This window comes from Peromyscus eremicus, chromosome 8b (genome assembly GCF_949786415.1).
Source record: "Peromyscus eremicus chromosome 8b, PerEre_H2_v1, whole genome shotgun sequence".
Lineage (NCBI taxonomy): Eukaryota > Metazoa > Chordata > Mammalia > Rodentia > Cricetidae > Peromyscus > Peromyscus eremicus.
This window is the reverse complement of record NC_081424.1, coordinates 57,072,814-57,091,847: the sequence shown is the minus strand read 5'-3', so window position 1 is coordinate 57,091,847 and position 19,034 is coordinate 57,072,814. Positions and strand designations below refer to the sequence as shown.

Here is a 19,034-nt window from a genome sequence, read left to right as displayed (position 1 = left end):
TGTACATATACGAAAGGAATTTAAATGGAGTCACCATATAATGGGGGAGATAATGTCCTAGTTAGACATTTCATGCCACCAAGACAAACCTCCAGTGCCAAGAATAGGTTACATCCTGTGGAGTTGCTGTCCAAAGGGGTCCCACAGACCTCCCCGGACATTACGGACTAGTACCAAGACTATTGGTTATTCTCCATAACCTAGCAGTAAGGTACTACTGGTGAAGATACACTTATTTATGTTACTGAGCATGAAGAAGTTGAGAAGCTTCTCCCCTACTGACTGGAGTTCACGGGTCTGGAAGGTGCCTTGCATGCTACCAGAGGAGGAAAATAACCATCAATATCACTCAGCTACAAATCCTGCAACCGCAGCAGTGACTCGCCTGAAAGATATATCGGTGCAGCAGTGGAACAAATGTTCTGGATTAACAAACCACCTTTAGATTGCATTTCAAGCTCAGTCCATGTGATGGAAACCATGCCTGAACTGCCAGTGTGGCCAAGAACCTGAGACTAGACAGGCCATGGGCCTATGGGAAAACCGAATACTATTATTCTGCTAAAGGAACATAGCAATTAAATGATATCTAATGAGATATTGCTGTATCCATAGATCTATGCATTGTTCAACTGTAGCGTGGATTCTAATTGGTCTTAATAATAAAAACCCAGAGTCAGATATTAGGGTGAAAGCTGAAAGATCAGAAAAGCAGAGCAGCCAGCCACTAGAAAGACTTCTTACCTCTAGGAATCCTTACACTGAAAGGGCAGAGTTCCTATCTCCACCACACGTTATCACTTCCTCTCTCTGCCCAGCCATATCACTTCCTGTTTCCTCCTCCTCTTCATGATGGGATTAAAGGCATGAGATCCCAAGCACTGGGATTAAAGGTGTGTGTCACCACTGCCTAAACTCTTGTGGCTAGCTCTACACTCTGATCTCCAGGCAAGCTTTATTTGTTAGAGCACAAACAAAATCTTACCACATTCAACCTTTATCAGAGAAGTGACTTCTTGCAGTAGATGGTATTTAACATAGAAATCCACAACTGGATAACATGCAGAGAATAAGAGACTTGGAAATGCTCAGCCCTAAATGGGATGACCTCATCAAATTCCTTCCTCCTAGGCTTGGGGATCTATGCAGAAGAGGAGGCAGAAAGATTCTAAGAGCCAGAGGTGGTGGAGGACACTAAGGGAACTGTCCTCTAGATTCACCAGGGCTGATGCACATGTAAACTCACAGAAGCTTTGACAGCACAAACAAGACCTGAACAGTTTAAACTAGACAAAATCCCAGCTCTGAGAAGAGGAAGTGGATACAAGGTCCCACATTTTTCCAAGAATGTATTTGCAAATGATAGCTGTGGGGGAAGGGAAAAATCTGTTTTCTCCACTGGAGACTCACTGGGTGTCAGCCACACTCCAGGGAAAGCCCTTGTCCAGGAAGAGGACAAAACAGACTCCAGATTGTGTGTATATTTGTGTGTGTGTGTGTGTACTTTTTTTCCTTTGGTTTTTTGGTTTTTTTTTTTTTTTTGTCTTATTAGGTAGGTAGGGAAGATCTGGAAGGAGTTGGGGGAAAGGAAAGAATGTGATCAAATTTATTACATATAAAAATTTTAAATAAGAAAGTAAATAAATAAATTTGAAGAAGGGATTGAGAAAAGTAGGAGAGGGTAACTAAATTAAAGATATTCAGAGGGATGGAGGTTAGAGTAAGAATGTACTATTTGAATTTAACAGGGACTCAAGAGGCTTTCACAAAGCAGTCAAGCCTAGGTAAATATGTAAGCAATAGTAATCATTTCAAAATGCTGAGCTGAATGCTGTAATTAGTAATGCCTCATTGAAATTTGGGATTCTCCAATATATGGATGCAGAGATATGTAGATTGACTTCCTGCAAGTCATTTTAAATACAAAATTTACTAAACACATGTAACAATAAAATGATTGCAGTTCGAGAAAAGCAAAATGCCAAAATTATGTTCACCAAATCGATACAATTTGCCAAGTAGTAGAATTATTATAGTCTTTCAATTGGAAAAGTTTATCTATAGACAGCATTTGGGCTATGTCCTTAAAGCAACATTTTCATGAACACAGGATGAAGAATGTGTCAGCTATGCCAAAAAGAGTCAGTCTACGACTTGATATGACATGAACTCTTTGGCATTTTAGTTTCTATTCCATATGACATTCTCCTTAGCATCAATGTCCAGGTCACCTAGGTTACAGGGTGCTATGTTACGTCACATCCACTGTAAAACTCAGATCCTCTTAGGTCACTATTGGCTAAGTGCTAATGAGGTCACATAGCTTCTCTGTAACAGGATACATTCCAATAATACACAAAGTAAATTGGAGTTGATGGCTTTAGTAACACCCAATGAGGGTCTTTGACATGGTATCTCTCCACATAATACAAAATGATCTGTGAAAAATCCCACAATATTTTTTTGTAGAAAAATTCAACATGCAATTGAAATGTAGAAAACACAGTTGAGAGGAAAGGAATTTCTACAGATTGCAAGGCTCAAAGAACCGGCTGAAAAACCACACAGTTTACAGGCAACTTGTAATTTTGAAATTTGAAGCACTTATTCAAAAGTAGGCAGATGGCTTCTTCATTGATCTCATATCTCCTGCTTCTGTTTTTCTGTTAGAAGCATAAGCTCTGACATAAAACTGGGGGCTGGAGGGGGTAAGGGGTGGCTGTCACCAACCAGTCACGGTGCATTAGTGTTCTCAAGATGAAGTACTACCTTGCTTCCAACTCAACCCCATTGACATCACCATTCTTAGACCAACCTGGCCAACTCTTACCCAGAACACAGACACACAAGGAACAGGAAGTAGGGACAGGATTCCTGGTAGCAGATGGCATTTTTGTCCTAAAAATAGTATGTTTCATGAGCAAAATGCTATGGGTAAGAACAGATGAGGACAAAGCTTAGGAATTGCACTTTATGGACTGCAGGCAACTGTGCACCCCCCTCTAGTGTAGTGTCCAGAGTTAGAGAAGATCCTGTCAGGCCAGCAGAGCAGGACCAGATGACATGGTCACACCAGAGTTAGCTGCTTTGCAGTTTGCTTGACACCACTAAAATTTAGTCTCGGGGCAGTATTAGTAGATCAATATTAAGGAAAATATGAAAGCATAAGAAAACTCTTGCAGGGCTGGAGAGATGGCTCAGTGGTTAAGAGCACTGGCTGCTCTTCCAGAGGTCCTGAGTTCAATTCCCAGCACCGACATGGTGGCTTACAACCATCTGTAATGAGATCTGCTGCCCTCTTCTGGCGTGCAGGCATACATGCAAGTAGAACACTGTATACATAATAAATAAATCTTAAAAAGAAAACAAAAAAACCAAAAAAACTCTTGCAGAAGTTTAAAGAGTGGACAAAGAGAAGAAAATATAAAAGAGACGACAGCGGAGATGGGACAGGATAGAACAGTGTAGTCCACACACATTTGTTCTAAGAATGAAGTAGAAAATGTTTGACCAAAATAACAATCCGTGATCTTACCAAAGAGGAAAGATTTCAAATAAACAGACAGTAAATTTGCAGTATTAATGCAGAAACCAAAGATGTTAACAAGTTTTAATTATCAAAAACTGTGTGATTACTCACTTGGGTTGCCAAGCGATACAACACACAAAGCAAACAAGTACATTCTCATGAATGGACTGAGAACTGGACTGCTTTCAATCTCTAACATTTATATGTAAGGATACAGTGATTTTACATTCCGCAGAGACACGGAGGGAAGCCATTATCATTTAAGGAAGTAATTATGTTTTATGCATATGAAATCTGAAAAATTACACATTAAAAACACAAGAAGACTTGCACATATTAAGTAATAGTATTTTTTTTAACGGAACTGCTTAAAGATAGACATGAACAGAGAGGGATGTATCTAAACAAGAACCTAAGACTGGGAATTTGTAGCTTAGAAAATGTGGATTTTCATTTAGTCAGCCTGTAACCCAATTTTGGAAATTGTAGAGTGTTATTCATTGGAAAGGAGATGTCTTACATTAGCGGTTGAAGATTAATGTTTAATGATTTTGGATAGTTGTACACTTTTTTCTAACAGCAAAAAATGTGCTTCATCTGTAATGAACTTTGAAAACATCCTAAGCACACATGCGTATACACACACACACACACACACACACACACACACACACACACACACACAGAGAGAGAGAGAGAGAGAGAGAGAGAGAGAGAGAGAGAGAGAGAGAGAGAGAGAGAGAGAGAGAGAGAAATATTCTCACATGGTTAGGCATCACACCATGACAATTATTATGGGGAGAACCATGCACGGTGCTAATATAGTACAGATACACATTGAAACATGTTGGCACATATATTTTCCAAGGGCATTACAATGAAATTATGTACTAAAAGATGATTGTCAGCCTCGCCCAGAGCCACAGTTCTATAATTCCACTACAGGGATGACAAGGCAGAGGGAGCCTGAATCCTAGGCGGGCCTGGAACACATGACAAAAACTTGTCTCAAAATTAAAAAAAAATCAGAAACTAAGTTTATTAATTTATTTAAGTGATATCCTTATAAACAAATTCACATCTAAAATACTATAGCAATTTCATATACAACATATGTAAATAGTGTTATATTTAATTTGACATGTTTTAGAGACTATAATAAATATGACAGTTCTATTTTTAAAATGTATTAATTTGTCCTTTCCTTGTTAAATTGTATAAAACTGTTAAAATCCCCAGAATGGTATGCCTCTATCATTATAGTCTCTTAAACTAGCCTTTTAGTGCTCCTTAAAATTTTCACATGAGACTTTCTCTCATGGAAGTGAATAAAACTAGCTGAAGGAAAAAGACCCAGCAGAACATGTCAGGGTGCATTTTATTTTCTGTCTACATTTTGACACTTCCCTTTTTTCTTCCCAAATTAGAAGTCTGAAGAACTAAGTATAAACAAATTTTATGCACTAAAAAGCAAGGACAAATATTGCCTATACTGTGATTTCAGTGATGTAAAAGGTAAGGTGAGTTCGAAATGTTTCCAGGAATGTTAGCAGCTGTATTCAGTAAGAGGAGCCATGATGAGTCATTCATTTCTTCCATTCTTCAGTGTTTTCATATGTTATAAGATAAAAATGTATACATTTCACACTAAGAGTGAAATTTTATAATTAGTAATAATAATTCCCATGTATATTTTAGGAATCTGAGTCTAGTGAGTAGTCTCCCAACACTGATTTTTCACACTAAACTTACAGGGTCAGGGTAGTGTTTTTGATAAAGGTACAAAATATTTTCCTAAAATTATTGCTTCAAAATTAATTAAAATTAGCATAATTATTTATTAACATTGGATTTAGATTTTGCCTGAAAGAAAAGGAGAAACAATACAAATACCGGTACTAAAAGCCCACTCTAGAGTCTCTAGAGTTATGGACCACTCTAAATAAAATGTGAAACAGTGGCATATTTTCTCCTGATCAAACTGTCAATCTGATTCCATTTGGAATGTGTAGGACAGCTTCGAATCTGAATAATGCTTCAGTGAAGGATGAGGATGAGTGATGAGTAGGAACACAGACAGGGAGCTATTCCTGAAATTACAGATTGGCATAGAACCAGAGAATCACCTTCCAGGAAGACACAGAAAATTTATCAAAGATCTCTCTGTCTCCATACAGAATTTTCTGATGAGTGACAGCACACACTTTCAGTTGAAAGATTCAAGCGCCCCTACTCCAAAGTGGCAAGGGTCAACTCTCGGAGGGTGGTAGCAATCTCATTTCTTCCTGGGATATTAAGTGACAGCACACTATCATGGCAACAAGACCTTCCAAGCCATCAGCCAAGGCCTCTCCTAGTTCTCGGCAGTGGTGCCAAGCTGGAGAAGCAGGGATGATTTGTTTTCTTCTGGCTGTCTCTCTACAAAGATCTGCAGTTCACAACACTGTGTGTTTCCCCTGGGGCCCAGGGGAATGTGAACTGTCCTCAGCCAATGCCCAACAAATCACTGTCACTGAGCAGCGCTCGGCCTTTCCTTTCAATCTCCAGGCTTTCCAGAGTTATAAATCAGTTGACGTTCTAGCTCGATGAGATGGCATATGCCCTAGTTTGAGGAACAGATGGAGGCTTGGGGGAAAATTGTTTCTGCAGGCTTGCTACAAGCAGCTCTCCTCCATAAAAGTGAACCATTCACACTAATTTCTAACATAAATTATGTTGGCAGCAGGGAGCACTGGCCCATTCAGCAGAAAACCTTTCACCTACCTTGAGAGGTCACCAGCCCATCCCAATAACACCCAGCCGTGTTATTTCTGATACACAGCTGTAGTTCTAAGTTGTGCACATTGAAGGAAGAGTGATTTACATCAAATACAAGAATGGGAGTGTGATTTTGGGGAAAAAAATCTGAGCACAGCACTGTACAAAAAACAAAATCCCCAAACGCAGTACTGTAAAATAACAGTCAGAGGTTTATATTTCAGGGTTTCTGGAATGACTCTGGCTATTAATTAATCATAGGAATTAACAATAGAAATGTGATATCTCTCTCCTTCAAAAATAAGGTGTGTTGTCACTTGTCTTGTGAAATTTGCCTACAAATTCTACTAAGTCCTGCTATCTACCTTAAGCTTTTGAATTTCTCAGAAGCAACAGAAGCCTGGGATAGTTCCTTGAGAACATTCATCCTTCTTCATGTAAAGCCAATTATTCAACTCAAATAAATTTGCCTACATGATTTCAGAAATCAATATCAGCTTTACCTTAAGGGCAACAAGCAGAACATTAATTTTTTGAATCCTTAAAAAATTGAAACATTTAAAAAACTGAAGGCACCAAAGGACTAAATCATAAATCAAGATTGCAGAAATGAGTGACTATCCCACCAAATATATGAGGTGGCATCACATTACAGTGTGACTTACTTTAAAATGAAGTAATATTTTTGGATAATGAGATATCATGGTTTGGGGTTGATTTTAATTGTAAGAAAATCAGTGCACATTTTAATAATATTATATTAAGTAACTTTTTCCTGCTAGGAAATTAGCAGTTATGTCCATGAAAACAGTCACACTGATGGGGTTTGTATTATCCATGAACACCAATGCTGCTGAGAATGAAGGAGGATTAGGAAAAAAAGAAGAAACACCAGTGGGGGAACCTGAATGGGGCTGTCACTCAACAGAAAAGAGGTGTGCAAGCCACATCCCCACAATTTAAAGACCAATTGAACCATCTTCATTTTCGTGCACAGCATGTCTTGACTTACAGATGTTCAAGTCAGACATTTGTTTTCAGTCATTTAGAAAGAGAAATGAGCTGTTGCTGTCATTTGAAAGTGAGATTTAAAAAAAATAACCACTGGGAAGGCATTGGTGCATAATCTAAGGAGGATGCTTGTGATAAAAGTTCACCACTCCTATAACTACTAGTATATTTCTGAACCACAAAATACTCCAGTCAAACTTGCTGCTGCTAATCTTTCTGCTTCTCTTCCTGAGGCCATGGCCTTCTGGAAAATTCCTATGTAATGTTTGCTGTGCAAAGTACTTCACAAAATATAATGAATAAGTATGAAACAAAACTTCTTTGATCTCCCACAATTAAAAAGGATGACATTATTGTCCTTCAGACCAGGAAAATGAGTCCCAGAGAATTAGAGGCAGAGGTTTGCATTAGAGACTAGAAAAGTAAAACTTGTAAGCACTCAGCTCTGGTGTGCTTGAGTTTCATTCACAGAACACAGCCACCTGCACAGTGTCGGAGCCTGTTCAGCGTAGCAGAGGAGAATGAGTAGCCAGAACCAGGAGCCAGACCTCAGCCCCAGAAGCACTCAGCACATGCTTCTCACTGAGCTTCTTAAAGATTCTGCCTCGGGTCCTAATCCTGGATCCCTGTTTCATCTTCTCACTTATGCTAACCTCACATACCTTAGGGTATATATATATGTGTGTGTGTGTGTGTGTGTGTGTGTATGTATGTGTGTATTACATTATATATATAATATATGGTAACATAAAGTAAATTTTAAATCAGGTGGGGTATAAATATTATTTAGATAAACACTCATTGATTAAAAAGTATTAATAATACTCCTTTGATTTGATTAATATTAAGATAATATTTTTTATAGAGAAAAAGGTCTCAAGAGCAAAATTTAATCAGTAGGTAGCCATATAATTAATACACTCACCTTGAGGAATGAATCCTTGCATGGCAAGATTTTGATATCGCCAAGTAGAAGATATGAAGATCCATTCTAACATGTACTTGCATGTGTCTGGTCTACTGAATATAAGTGACTACTGAAAACTATTTACACATTAAATAAAGTGGGAGGAGCAGGCATACAAATGCCACTGTCAGCTTGCTTCTCTGGACAAGAACCTCCTTGATACTGTCATGTGGGAAGCTCGAAGGTGCTAAAAGTGGGACCCTGAGGCAAAACACAAGTCTGTGTTGGTGTCTCTCCTTCTGTGGCCATGTGAAAGGTTTGTGATTTTGCTGCATTATATAATTTGCACATAAGGCTACAGGTTGTCTATTTCTTAATTAAATCCATATAATATATGATGCATCCTTAAGTTGATACATTTAGAAATTTAGTACAGAACAAACTTCTTAGTGCATGTTACACATTCTCACATAGCAAAGTGAGGTGAACTGAATTCACAACTACTTTATCCAAGTGCCTATAAAATGAGAGGATTTAGAGATGCTTCAGAATATCTGTAGCTCTTTTTGTCTTTAAAATGAGTGGTTAAAGCTAATGTGCTTATAATATTTTTCCCAACTCTTTCACCCAAGTTCTCTATTGAAGTGATCGCTTTTTAAAGAATTAATGTTCAGATATTAAACAAAACAGTAGTTTGGAATCCAAAGATGTAAAGTAATGAATTTCATAGAGCCCTTTAAGATTAATAATATTTCTATTGGCTACTGAGTATACAAGAAATGAATTTTATTTCAAGTTTATTCAGGTGACCTCCATATGACCTCAGATTTCAGTCAGCTCTGGAAAAGCTCTTGGAGAGAACATGGATTCTAGAAAGTGAAACCTGTAAGGAGGAGGAAGGGAGAGGAAGGGGAGGAAAAAGAAGAAGCCACAGAGAAGAGCAAGTTGAGGGAAAACAGTAGGGGGCATACAGGATCTCACACTAGTTGATGGAAGATGGAAGGCCCCTTGAGGCAGAAGTGAGGGGACAATGCCCAGAGAGCTATGCTAACTTCCCTATAATTCCTTCTACAACCCAGGCTTCAGTATCTGGTCTAAGCCCTCTCCACCTCAGGCTGCCTTCTCCATGTGTTCAGGGCTTCACTCCTCCTTGGCAGCGTAGGTGGAGGGGGCACGTTGTGCACATTGAAGCCTTCTCCAACAGTTCTTCTGTCTCCAGAATGTCTACATGGGACCTTCAGGTAGAGCCTCACCCACCCCACCCCAAGCACTGTCCTGTGATTCATATTATATTAGTACAAGAAACTGAAGAATGAAAATCACCATGAGAAAACTCAAATCCAAGTTTTAAATTTCTATTGTCCATGCTAGTATCTGAACTGTACCTTATCTGGACCACCTGGCTCTTTTCTGTGCTTACAATGTTTACGTTGAAGATATCAGCCACGAAATAAAGAGCCCATTTCCTCACTAACAGTATCAAGAGAAACAAAGAAAAAGTTATCACCGTGTTTCTGCATGGCTCTAATAACTGGTAACAAGAGTTGCCTAGACATGTTTAAAAAATGCATAGTCACATATTTAAAAGGATTCCAGAGCTTGGCTGGGAAGCTTCATATTCTAGACCAGAGCTAGTCATCTTTCAGAGGTAATGAACTGGCAATGGGCAAGAATATAGAAATGTCTGCTATATATATTTCATAAAGCTTCTCTCATGTTTATCGAGATAGTTACACACACACATACATGAACACACAGATATATCCTGCCTTTTCATTCTCAATAATAATTTTATGTAGCTATCATTTTTCCGAGGAACAGATCCAGCCTTTATGTCTCATAGCCAGGTCTTAATCTAGAGTTCTTCAGCTGAATGTGTTAACCATGTGCTGACTTAAATCAAAATTAGTTAAAATGAAATAAAATTAAAAATTCAGTTTCTCAGTCTCAGTAGGCGTATTTCCAAAGCTTAATGGCCACATACGGCCAGTTGTGCCTCAGTAGAGTGCAAATGTGCCGTGCTCCCACAGTCACAGATAGTTGTGCTGGACGCTGACCTTTAGACATTCTGTAAAGAACGGACTCAGGTGGACAGCCAAAGGTGTCAGCCTGCTGTATTGTTTCGGCATGTGGGGCAGATGAGCATCTCCATGTCCACTAAACTCTTCCATCAGGTCAAGATGGGGACCGGGAAGTGGTACCTGCCCAGCTCCAGTTTCCAGCCTCTGACTGCATTAGTTTAGGAAGGGACTCCACAGCTGCCTTTGCCTTTTCAAGGCTGGTTCAGCTAATCTTGAACAAGGAAAAGGTGATTTGATGACTTGGGCGGACATCCCTGTACCCTGACAGAGTGGAACTGCCAGGCTGAATGAGGGAACAGGCTTAGCACAGCTTATTGGCAGTGAGTGTTAAATATTTCAAGCCACAGGGCTTTTGGAATTTTTATGACTTAATTGTACACACTCTCAGGGCACTCAGAAATGCCCTTGGAGCCCCCAACTGTCTCAAGGAGTATTGAGAAAGGCCTATTACTTCTTGGGGAAATTTTATCCCTGGACAGTCTGCAGTGAGGAAGGTACTATGGGTTAAGAATAGGCGTTTGCATCATGGGGACCTGTTTTCTGTCCATAAATAGAAAAATGGGGTTTTTGTTCTTTTCCTTCAGTACCGAAGGCCCCATCCTTAGGGAGGATACCCTGAGTACCTCCCCTGCTCCTACTTAGCACCAGCTTGTACCCACAGGAAACACATCAAGGAATAATATGAACACAATGAGAGTGTCCGCAAGCTTAACACCACCATGTCTGTCCTGATGTCACAGCCATGCTGTAATACAGCAGTAAAGTCCTGAAAGACAGACCTCCATGGATTCTGGGGTGAGACTTTTCTCAAACTTACATAATACACAGCCGGGGCCAGTAAACAAATCATTTCTCTCTTGTCATTGCTTTTTGGCTTACTCAGTCAGTCCTATAATCAATAGTCGTCCCAACAAATTAATTCCCAGAAAGAAAGGCTGCACTTACCACTATTGAATGTTAGATTCGCAAACACAAAGTAAAAACATTTACCTCCTTATTAGTTATTTCTTAATTTATTTTCAAGGTAATTTTTCTAACCTCAATACCTCTAAAGTTACATGATTGGATGAGATCAAAATAAATCTATATTACGACAAATTTCCATGAATGTAATTTATGTGGTAGGTTGCAATTATTTAAAATATCCTAAATCATTTACTCATAAATTATTAGAAAATCCTCACAGCATCAGTTAAGATTTTGAGAAACTTCTTGTTTCTTTATATGAACCAGATCACAAATAATCAAACACAAAATCCATGTGCTGAATCATATATAAATGGGCCCAAACCCATGGTGCATGTTGGGAATGCAGACCGAGGCTGAGGTAACATACCCAGAGACATACCTTGCTAGACATCTTTCTTCACAGCCCCCACAAGTTCGCAGAGCACATACCCTCTCTATTCAATTGGTGAAGGATCAAGGGGAAATAAAGCTCCTCACCCTCCCTCACTACAAGTTTACAGCAAAGCTTAGTAATAAAGACAACGCCATGTTTCGTTTTTATCATTGCTAACACATTTAAGTTCAGATAACTGCTCAAAACCTAGAAATGCTTGCTAATGATAGAAAAATGATTTTAAAGACACACTAGATAAAATGCACACAAGTTCTCTCCACCTTGCTGTTTGGGAGGGGAAAGGGTAAGTTTAATTCACCTTCACCAGCTATTTGCCTGATAAATTCTTTAATTCAACAGTTTTGGGTTTTCGTGTTAATTTATCTGTTCATAATTATAGACAGCTCTCACATTCCCCTCCAGACAAAGACACCGACACTGACTTCTTCAGCTCCTCTGTTAGCTGCTTCCCGTAATTGAGGATGTTTGGTGCGAACCCTTTGTCTTCCTTAACCTGGTGTGGTACTCCGGCTCCTGTCCCAGCTTTGCTGTCTGAGGCAGAGGAGCCCTTATTATTCAGCTGATAAATATCCCCCAAAGCAGAGTCGTTCATAACAGAAATAATTAAATAGCCGAATTGGTTAGAGATAGCATCCATTCCTCAATTAAATGTAAAAGCCTTCTCCGCTAGACTGACTTGTTTTCACAAGTCACATCGGCAAGCCTTTGGAAAAGAGGCACGGCCACATTAAGATGGCGTCGTTAGGCAATACATTTATGTTGAAGCCAATTAACCTTTTGTCGGGAAAGTGTCCATGCTGTAATGGCTTGGCTGGCCGAGGTCAGCCACTAACAGGCAAGGATGACAGCCCTGTCCCAGCCGATGGTAGTGCGGAGCTGGGAGAGAGGAGCCACCTTCTTGTGTATTCTACTCTGCATTCCCGGGGAGCGCACAGCCCTGACCTATCCATTTAGGTAATTAAAGCTTCCATTTGGAAGTGTCCTGCAGGAAGGTGAAATCTGGGGGAGATAAATGGCTGTTGCTCTCTGCATCCAGCCGCCAGGTCCATCATTTGATGGACTGCTGGAAACAGGCCGGGTTGCCAGACTCTCATAAAAATAGAGATGAATTGGGCTGCAGACAATTCTCTAAGGCGAAGCAATTCTGTCATTTTCTTCTTTGAGGGCTATAATTTAATTGTTAGTCAAGGTGGACGGCTGACACAGGGGCCCTAAGAGCTTGCCCACCACCACTCCTTTGCTGAGAAATTACTCCCACTCCCGTTTATTTACTTAGCAGCCAAGTTTGTTTGGCATTGGGGTGTCACTCCCGCAAGCGCAGCTGGCTGTCACAGCTGTGCCCAGACTTACCTTCCAGGCAATTTTGTTTCCTTTTGAGTCATGCTCAAGGGCGATTGGGAAGTCTCCACGCTCATAAAATTTTCGGAATGCGGTGGGCTTGGTTGGCCTTTCTTTAAATGCCCCTGCAGCTGGAGGGCCCCGCACCTTGAAGAGGGGGAAAAATACTCTTTAGCTTTTAAAACAGGCTTAAAAACAACAAAACAAAACAAACAAACAAAAAAACCCAAAAAACTTTGCAGGAAATATGCTTGAAATAAAGTCCAAACTGCTTAACCAGGGACAACAGAAATCTCCCCGTTAACACAAACATATTCAGGGGCTAGTTTGTTTCAAGCTGTTTGAGAAAACATGGCTATAAAAGGCCACTTTAAATGTCATTGTGTGAGGAAGGGAAACCAGACTTTAAGGAACATTCAATAGAGTTAGAGTGTTAAAAATGGTTACATCTATAATAATTGTGATACTCAGGTCTGATATATGTTGTTGGAGGATCATGAAACAACACATTTAAAACATTTCCTTTAAAGTCTCTATCTCTGTCTGTTTCTGTCTCTGTCTCTCTCTCTCTGTGTAAAATGATGGCCTATGTTATTATAAATATTAACAACAAAACTATAGACTATGATATAAAATGAACAGTACATTAGGGAGTTTATAAAGAAGAAAGGTGACCTACTATATATATATATATATATATATATATATATATATATATATATATATATATATATATATATATATATATATATATATATATATATAAAACACATTTAGTAATCTCAATTCACCAGGAAACAATGTTAGAATAGATTGTATGAGAAAGTCTCTCTTCTCAAACTGCATTCTTCATTAAAAAGGAAATGCTTTCTGTAGAATTATTCACACTGAGTGTTATCTTTTAAATCTTTAATATCTATATCTGAACTAAGCCACTAAGTTATAAAACTGAATGTTAAATAACCTATTTATAAAACTGCAGTCTACTGAACTGTTACAGTACAGACAGACAAAACATGTTTGTCCTTCTTACTAGCTATAAAAAAAAAGGTTAACTACCAGTCCTTTCATATACTAGTTTAAGAGAATCATGATTTTTCCCTAACAATAAGGACAAATTGACAAATAATTTAGCTTAATTTTTTTGTCGTATTAATTTATAATATTTCTGTTAAAACTTCAATTTTAAGACATATATTAACGTCTGTAATAACGTCATAAAGTACATACAAAATGTAGGATGAATACATTGTCTCTAGTCTATATATGAAAGGCAGCATTTGGAATTGTGGGATATTAAGAAATAGGAATGTAACAGGATGCTGAAATGGAAGACACATACTTGTTAGAGTTTAGGAGGCAGTCTTACAGAGCGCTGACTCCCCGTATGAGGTTTCCGAGCCATGAGCTGGCTATGGAAGACAGTTTATTTTGTTGATGTCACCACAGCTACATAGCTGAGATCCCTGAGCTGAGATGCACTTTTGCACCTCACCAAGTATTACATTTATGAATTGATTGAGGACTAAATTTTTTTTTGGCTAAAATTGCTTAAAAAAAAAAGATTATCATGCACCAACGTGACACCATTTTAACATCATCAGAAAAAGTGATAGACTAAAATCTAAAAAGAGAAAACTTGGCCAAAGTAAGGTGTCATGAAAGCACAAACACATTTATTGAGAGTGACAGTGCTGTGGTGCCTGGGAATTGATAGAGTGTATGGATGGATGTATATATTGTTATTAGTGTCTTTAGATGAGTAGGCAGCATATGTATCCTTTACTTGATTTTATTTCTCTTCTTTGACTTTTTCTGGAGATAACTGTAGATCCCCATGCACTTGGAGGAAATGTTACATAAACCCCATTTTATGTAAATGTTACATAAACCCAGGGAAACTTTATTCAGTTTCCCTGCGGTGATATAGACTGAGAAGCTATGAGACCATATCACAATTAGGCTCCTGACAACGGTCTAGATGATCACAGGATCCCCTTTTCCTTAGATAGCCAGACCCTTCTGCATCAGTCCCAGTCCCAATTTGTCATCTCTTGGCGACAACTTATCTTCTCCTCATTTCTAGAATTTGGTTATTCCAAGAATCATACAGTGCACAACCCCTTGGGACTGACTCCCCACCCAGACAAAAGGATATGTAATAACATCCATAATTTCTGGAGATTCACATACATGTTTTTCAAAATGCTTCAATATTTTCTAATATTAGAGAGTATTCTGTGCCATGGATACATTACAGTTTGTTAAATATTCATTCACCATTAAACATATCTGGGCCATCTCCTTTTTGGGGCTAGCATAACTAAAGCTAAAGTTTTGTAAGTGGTCATTACCAAGTAGAGAGTTTCCCTACCCTCCTCCCACTTTCTTTCTCCCAAGGTTTTTAAATTATGGATGAATGCCATGTGTTTTTTTTCCAAATGTGGAAATCTTTCCAACATCAATTAATATGCTTGTATGATTTTTCTTTTGTCATCTTTGATAACGGAGGTTTGAGAACTGGGAAATAGAAATCCTATTTCCTCAAGTTACCCAGCTATTCAAATCATGTTGCCTATTGGGTGAAATATGGTGGTTCATATTTTTGAGGGATTTGCCCATTTCACCTAGATTATCAAAATGATCTGATAGCATGTTTCTCATGTTTGAAGGATATGTAATAACATCCATAATTCATTTCTGATACTTGGCAATTTGTGTGTCTTTCGTTGTCAGTATATAGATGTTTACTGTCTCTCTATAGAGACTCATTCTTTGCCTCCATGTTTACTTTATAGTGTGTGTTTTCACTTTCATTTGTGTTTATTTCCGCTTTTCCTACTTGATTTGCAATTATCTTTCTTTCTTTTAATGGGAGCTTAGATGATTGATTGGAGATTTCCCCTCTTTTTCAATGTCGGCCTGCACGGCTGGAGCTTTCTCAGCACTCGTAGTGAGAGCATACAAGTCTGTTAGACAGCACATCATTTTCACATAGTCTAGTGATTTCAAAACTTCCCTGGATTCCTGTGTGTTATCTAGATATATTTGGATGACTTCAGGTTTTTAAGTTCAACAACAACTTATGATCCAGAACATGAGTTAATATGTAGCCATTCATAATACATATGTATTCTCTGTTACTATTTAGGGTGTTCTAGATATTTTGATTAGGGCCTGTCCTAATTAGACTTCTATTGCTGTGATGAACATCATGAGCCGAATCAAGTCTGGCACAAAAGGATTTATGCCAGCTTAAAGTATAGTCCATCACTGAGGGAACTCAAGGCAGGAGCCTTGGAGGTAGGAGCTGGAGCAGAAGGCATAGAGGAGTATTGCTTGCTGCTTTTATTTCCATGGCTTGCTCAGTCTACTTTCTTAAACAACCCAGGACCACTTGCCCAGGGCGGCATTGCCTACAATGGGCTGAACCTTCCCACGTCAAGCATTAATCAATAAAAGGCCCTACAGATCTGCCTACAGGCAAGCTGATGGAAGAAATTCCTCTCCCCAGAAATGCGTAGGCTTGAGTCAAGTTAGCAAAACCTACCAGCTTGGCCTATTTCCTGATAAAGTTGTTGCATTTCTCTGTACTCTTGATCTCCCGACAGTTGTTTTATAGGTTGTTGAAAGAGGAGTGTCTCCAACCTAAAATGGGTTTGTCGAATGCTCTGCATATCAATGAATACTTGTTTCACACATGTGGCCTACTCTATTCTGATATGTACACACACTGAGGACCCTACGACTTCTTGGTAGAATGACCATTTTTAATGTGGATGTTTTTAGACTGACTTCTGCTTCATAATGCAATGATCCTCTCTGCCTCCGGAAAATTTTCTTTGAAGTTTACCTCATTTAACATTATTATAGCCATGTCATTTTTTTCTTATAAGCAGAGTTGGGATACTAAATATATTTTAACATTAAGCACCAGAGTTAGGAGAAAGACAGGTGCTCTGGAAAAAGTAAGATATATATTAGAGTACAGGTGGGGGATACTTCTCTTTAAAAAGTTAATTAAAATTCTCTTAACTAGCATTTAGTTCATGTTATCATTATCCATTTCCTTAAACTTTCAATATATTTGAAAATATTTTTAAATAATATAACATTGGGTCATGTAATGTAATTCACACTATCAATCTCTGCCATTTACTTGGTATTCTTAGATCACTTACATTCAGTGTATTTTTATGTTAAGAATTAAGTATGTCAATTTCATTTGTTTTGTTTTCTCTTTGTTCAATTTTTAAAAATTAGTTTTTCCTTCCTGTGAGTTAATTGGATGAATTTAGAGTTACATTTTGATTTTATTTACAATTTTTTAGTATATATCAATACAAAGATTTTTATAGTGATTGGTCTGACTATTATATTATATGTGAATAATATATCTTAATTATTAGTATTGTTAGTAGCTCTTGTGAAATGTAGAAATCTTATATCTCTACATCTTCTATTACTAGCTATTCATAATTGCTTAGATCTTTCCTTCTGCATGACTAAGAGCCACATCAGAGACTTTTATGATTTCTTCTTCAACTGCCAAGAAGGAAAGTTGGAGACAACGCTCTTAGAAGAAAAGCCTGGACCCAGGTTCTTAGGAGTGGATTATTTTCTTTCAATCTCACTTGCTCTCAACCTTAGTGTTTAAACTATCGTTTGCACTGACTCATATCTCATTGTGTCCTTCCTCCCCGACGTCCCTAAATTCTTTCTTTGATGCTTCCTTCCTAATAGAGCACTCTCTTAGACACTCTTTCAGGATAGAAATGCTGAGAACTCACTCTTGTAGTTTTCAGTCATCTGAGAATGACCTGGTTTCTGCCTTCAAACATAGTATTTCAGCGGGTCCCAGCACTTGCCGCCCACAGCTCTTTCTTTCAGACCTTGAAAAAAAGCACCGCTTCCATGTGGCCTCCTTGGCTGCCGGAGACAAGCTCATTGTCCTTCGAAGGGTCTGTTCCGCAGTGCCCCCCATTGCTCCTTCCTTGTCTTCAGTGTTCAGAACTTTCTAGTACACCTTGGGTTGCATTTCCTGTTGGAAAATTTCTCAGCTCTATGAATCTGTAGATTATCGCTCAGTCGCTGACTTTGGAAGGTTGTATACCTTTCTTCTTTGGATGATTTTTCAGACAGGACTTGTCTTTCTCCCTTCTTTTTTATTCTGAAGACACCAGACTTTACATTCTTATTATTTTTCAAGGCTTGTATTGTTGTTGCTCAGGTTGGGTGATTTCTGCTGCTTAATGTTCAGGTTTGTAGAATCGCCCTCTGCTGAACCCAGTCAATTTGCTGAATATCAGTTATTATTTCTTTTTCTTTTTTTTTTTTTTTTTTTTGGTTTTTCGAGACAGGGTTTCTCTGTGTAGCTTTGCGCCTTTCCTGGAACTCACTTGGTAGTCCAGGCTGGCCTCGAACTCACAGAGATCCGCTTGGCTCTGCCTCCCGAGTGCTGAGATTAAAGGCGTGCGCCACCACCGCCCGGCCAGTTATTATTTCTTTTAATTCTGAAACTGCCACTTGATTTTTCTTTATTTGCTGGGAATTTCTATTTTTCTACTATTTTCATCTCATCGAAGCATTTTTAGCAATGGGTGGGTAATTTCCATTTTTTTTTTAAACACATATCTAACTTTTCTGTTGTTTTAACACTGATACTTATTGATTGTATATTTTCAGTCACCTTGAGGTCTTCCTGAGTTTGGGTGTGATATGAACATTTAGCGATTTCATATTATGAAATTCAGAATTTATTTTCTTCCCTCTTCATCCATTTCTTTCCCATGTTTGACACCCACAACCCTCTTGCACACTAGTGCTGTGTGGCTGCTTTCATCACGGAGAGCAGAGAGGCTCTTGGAACTCATTAGAAAATGACAGGAACTCAAAAATGCTGTAAGATTCAAGAAGTCCCTCCCCAAGGTTACACTTTTCCAAGCCATAAACAGCTGCCAGAGGAGGCAGTTCTTGTGCATTGTCACCCATGTGGGGGTGGGCTTTTCTTTGATGAGGCTGCCTTTGAGTCCTCCATGTTCCTCTATA

At 38.6% G+C, this 19,034-nt stretch overlaps 1 protein-coding gene across 1 annotated transcript in view; it reads right to left on the bottom strand.

Annotated features, from left to right (window-relative positions):
- The window catches only part of Pacrg (parkin coregulated), a 467,338-nt gene that overhangs the window by 381,987 nt on the left and 66,317 nt on the right, over window positions 1–19,034 (bottom strand). Inside the window, exon 2 of the mRNA XM_059272848.1 lies at window positions 12,999–13,133. Coding sequence (XP_059128831.1) covers window positions 12,999–13,133 — 135 coding nt within the window. The remainder of the gene's footprint in view (window positions 1–12,998; window positions 13,134–19,034) is intronic.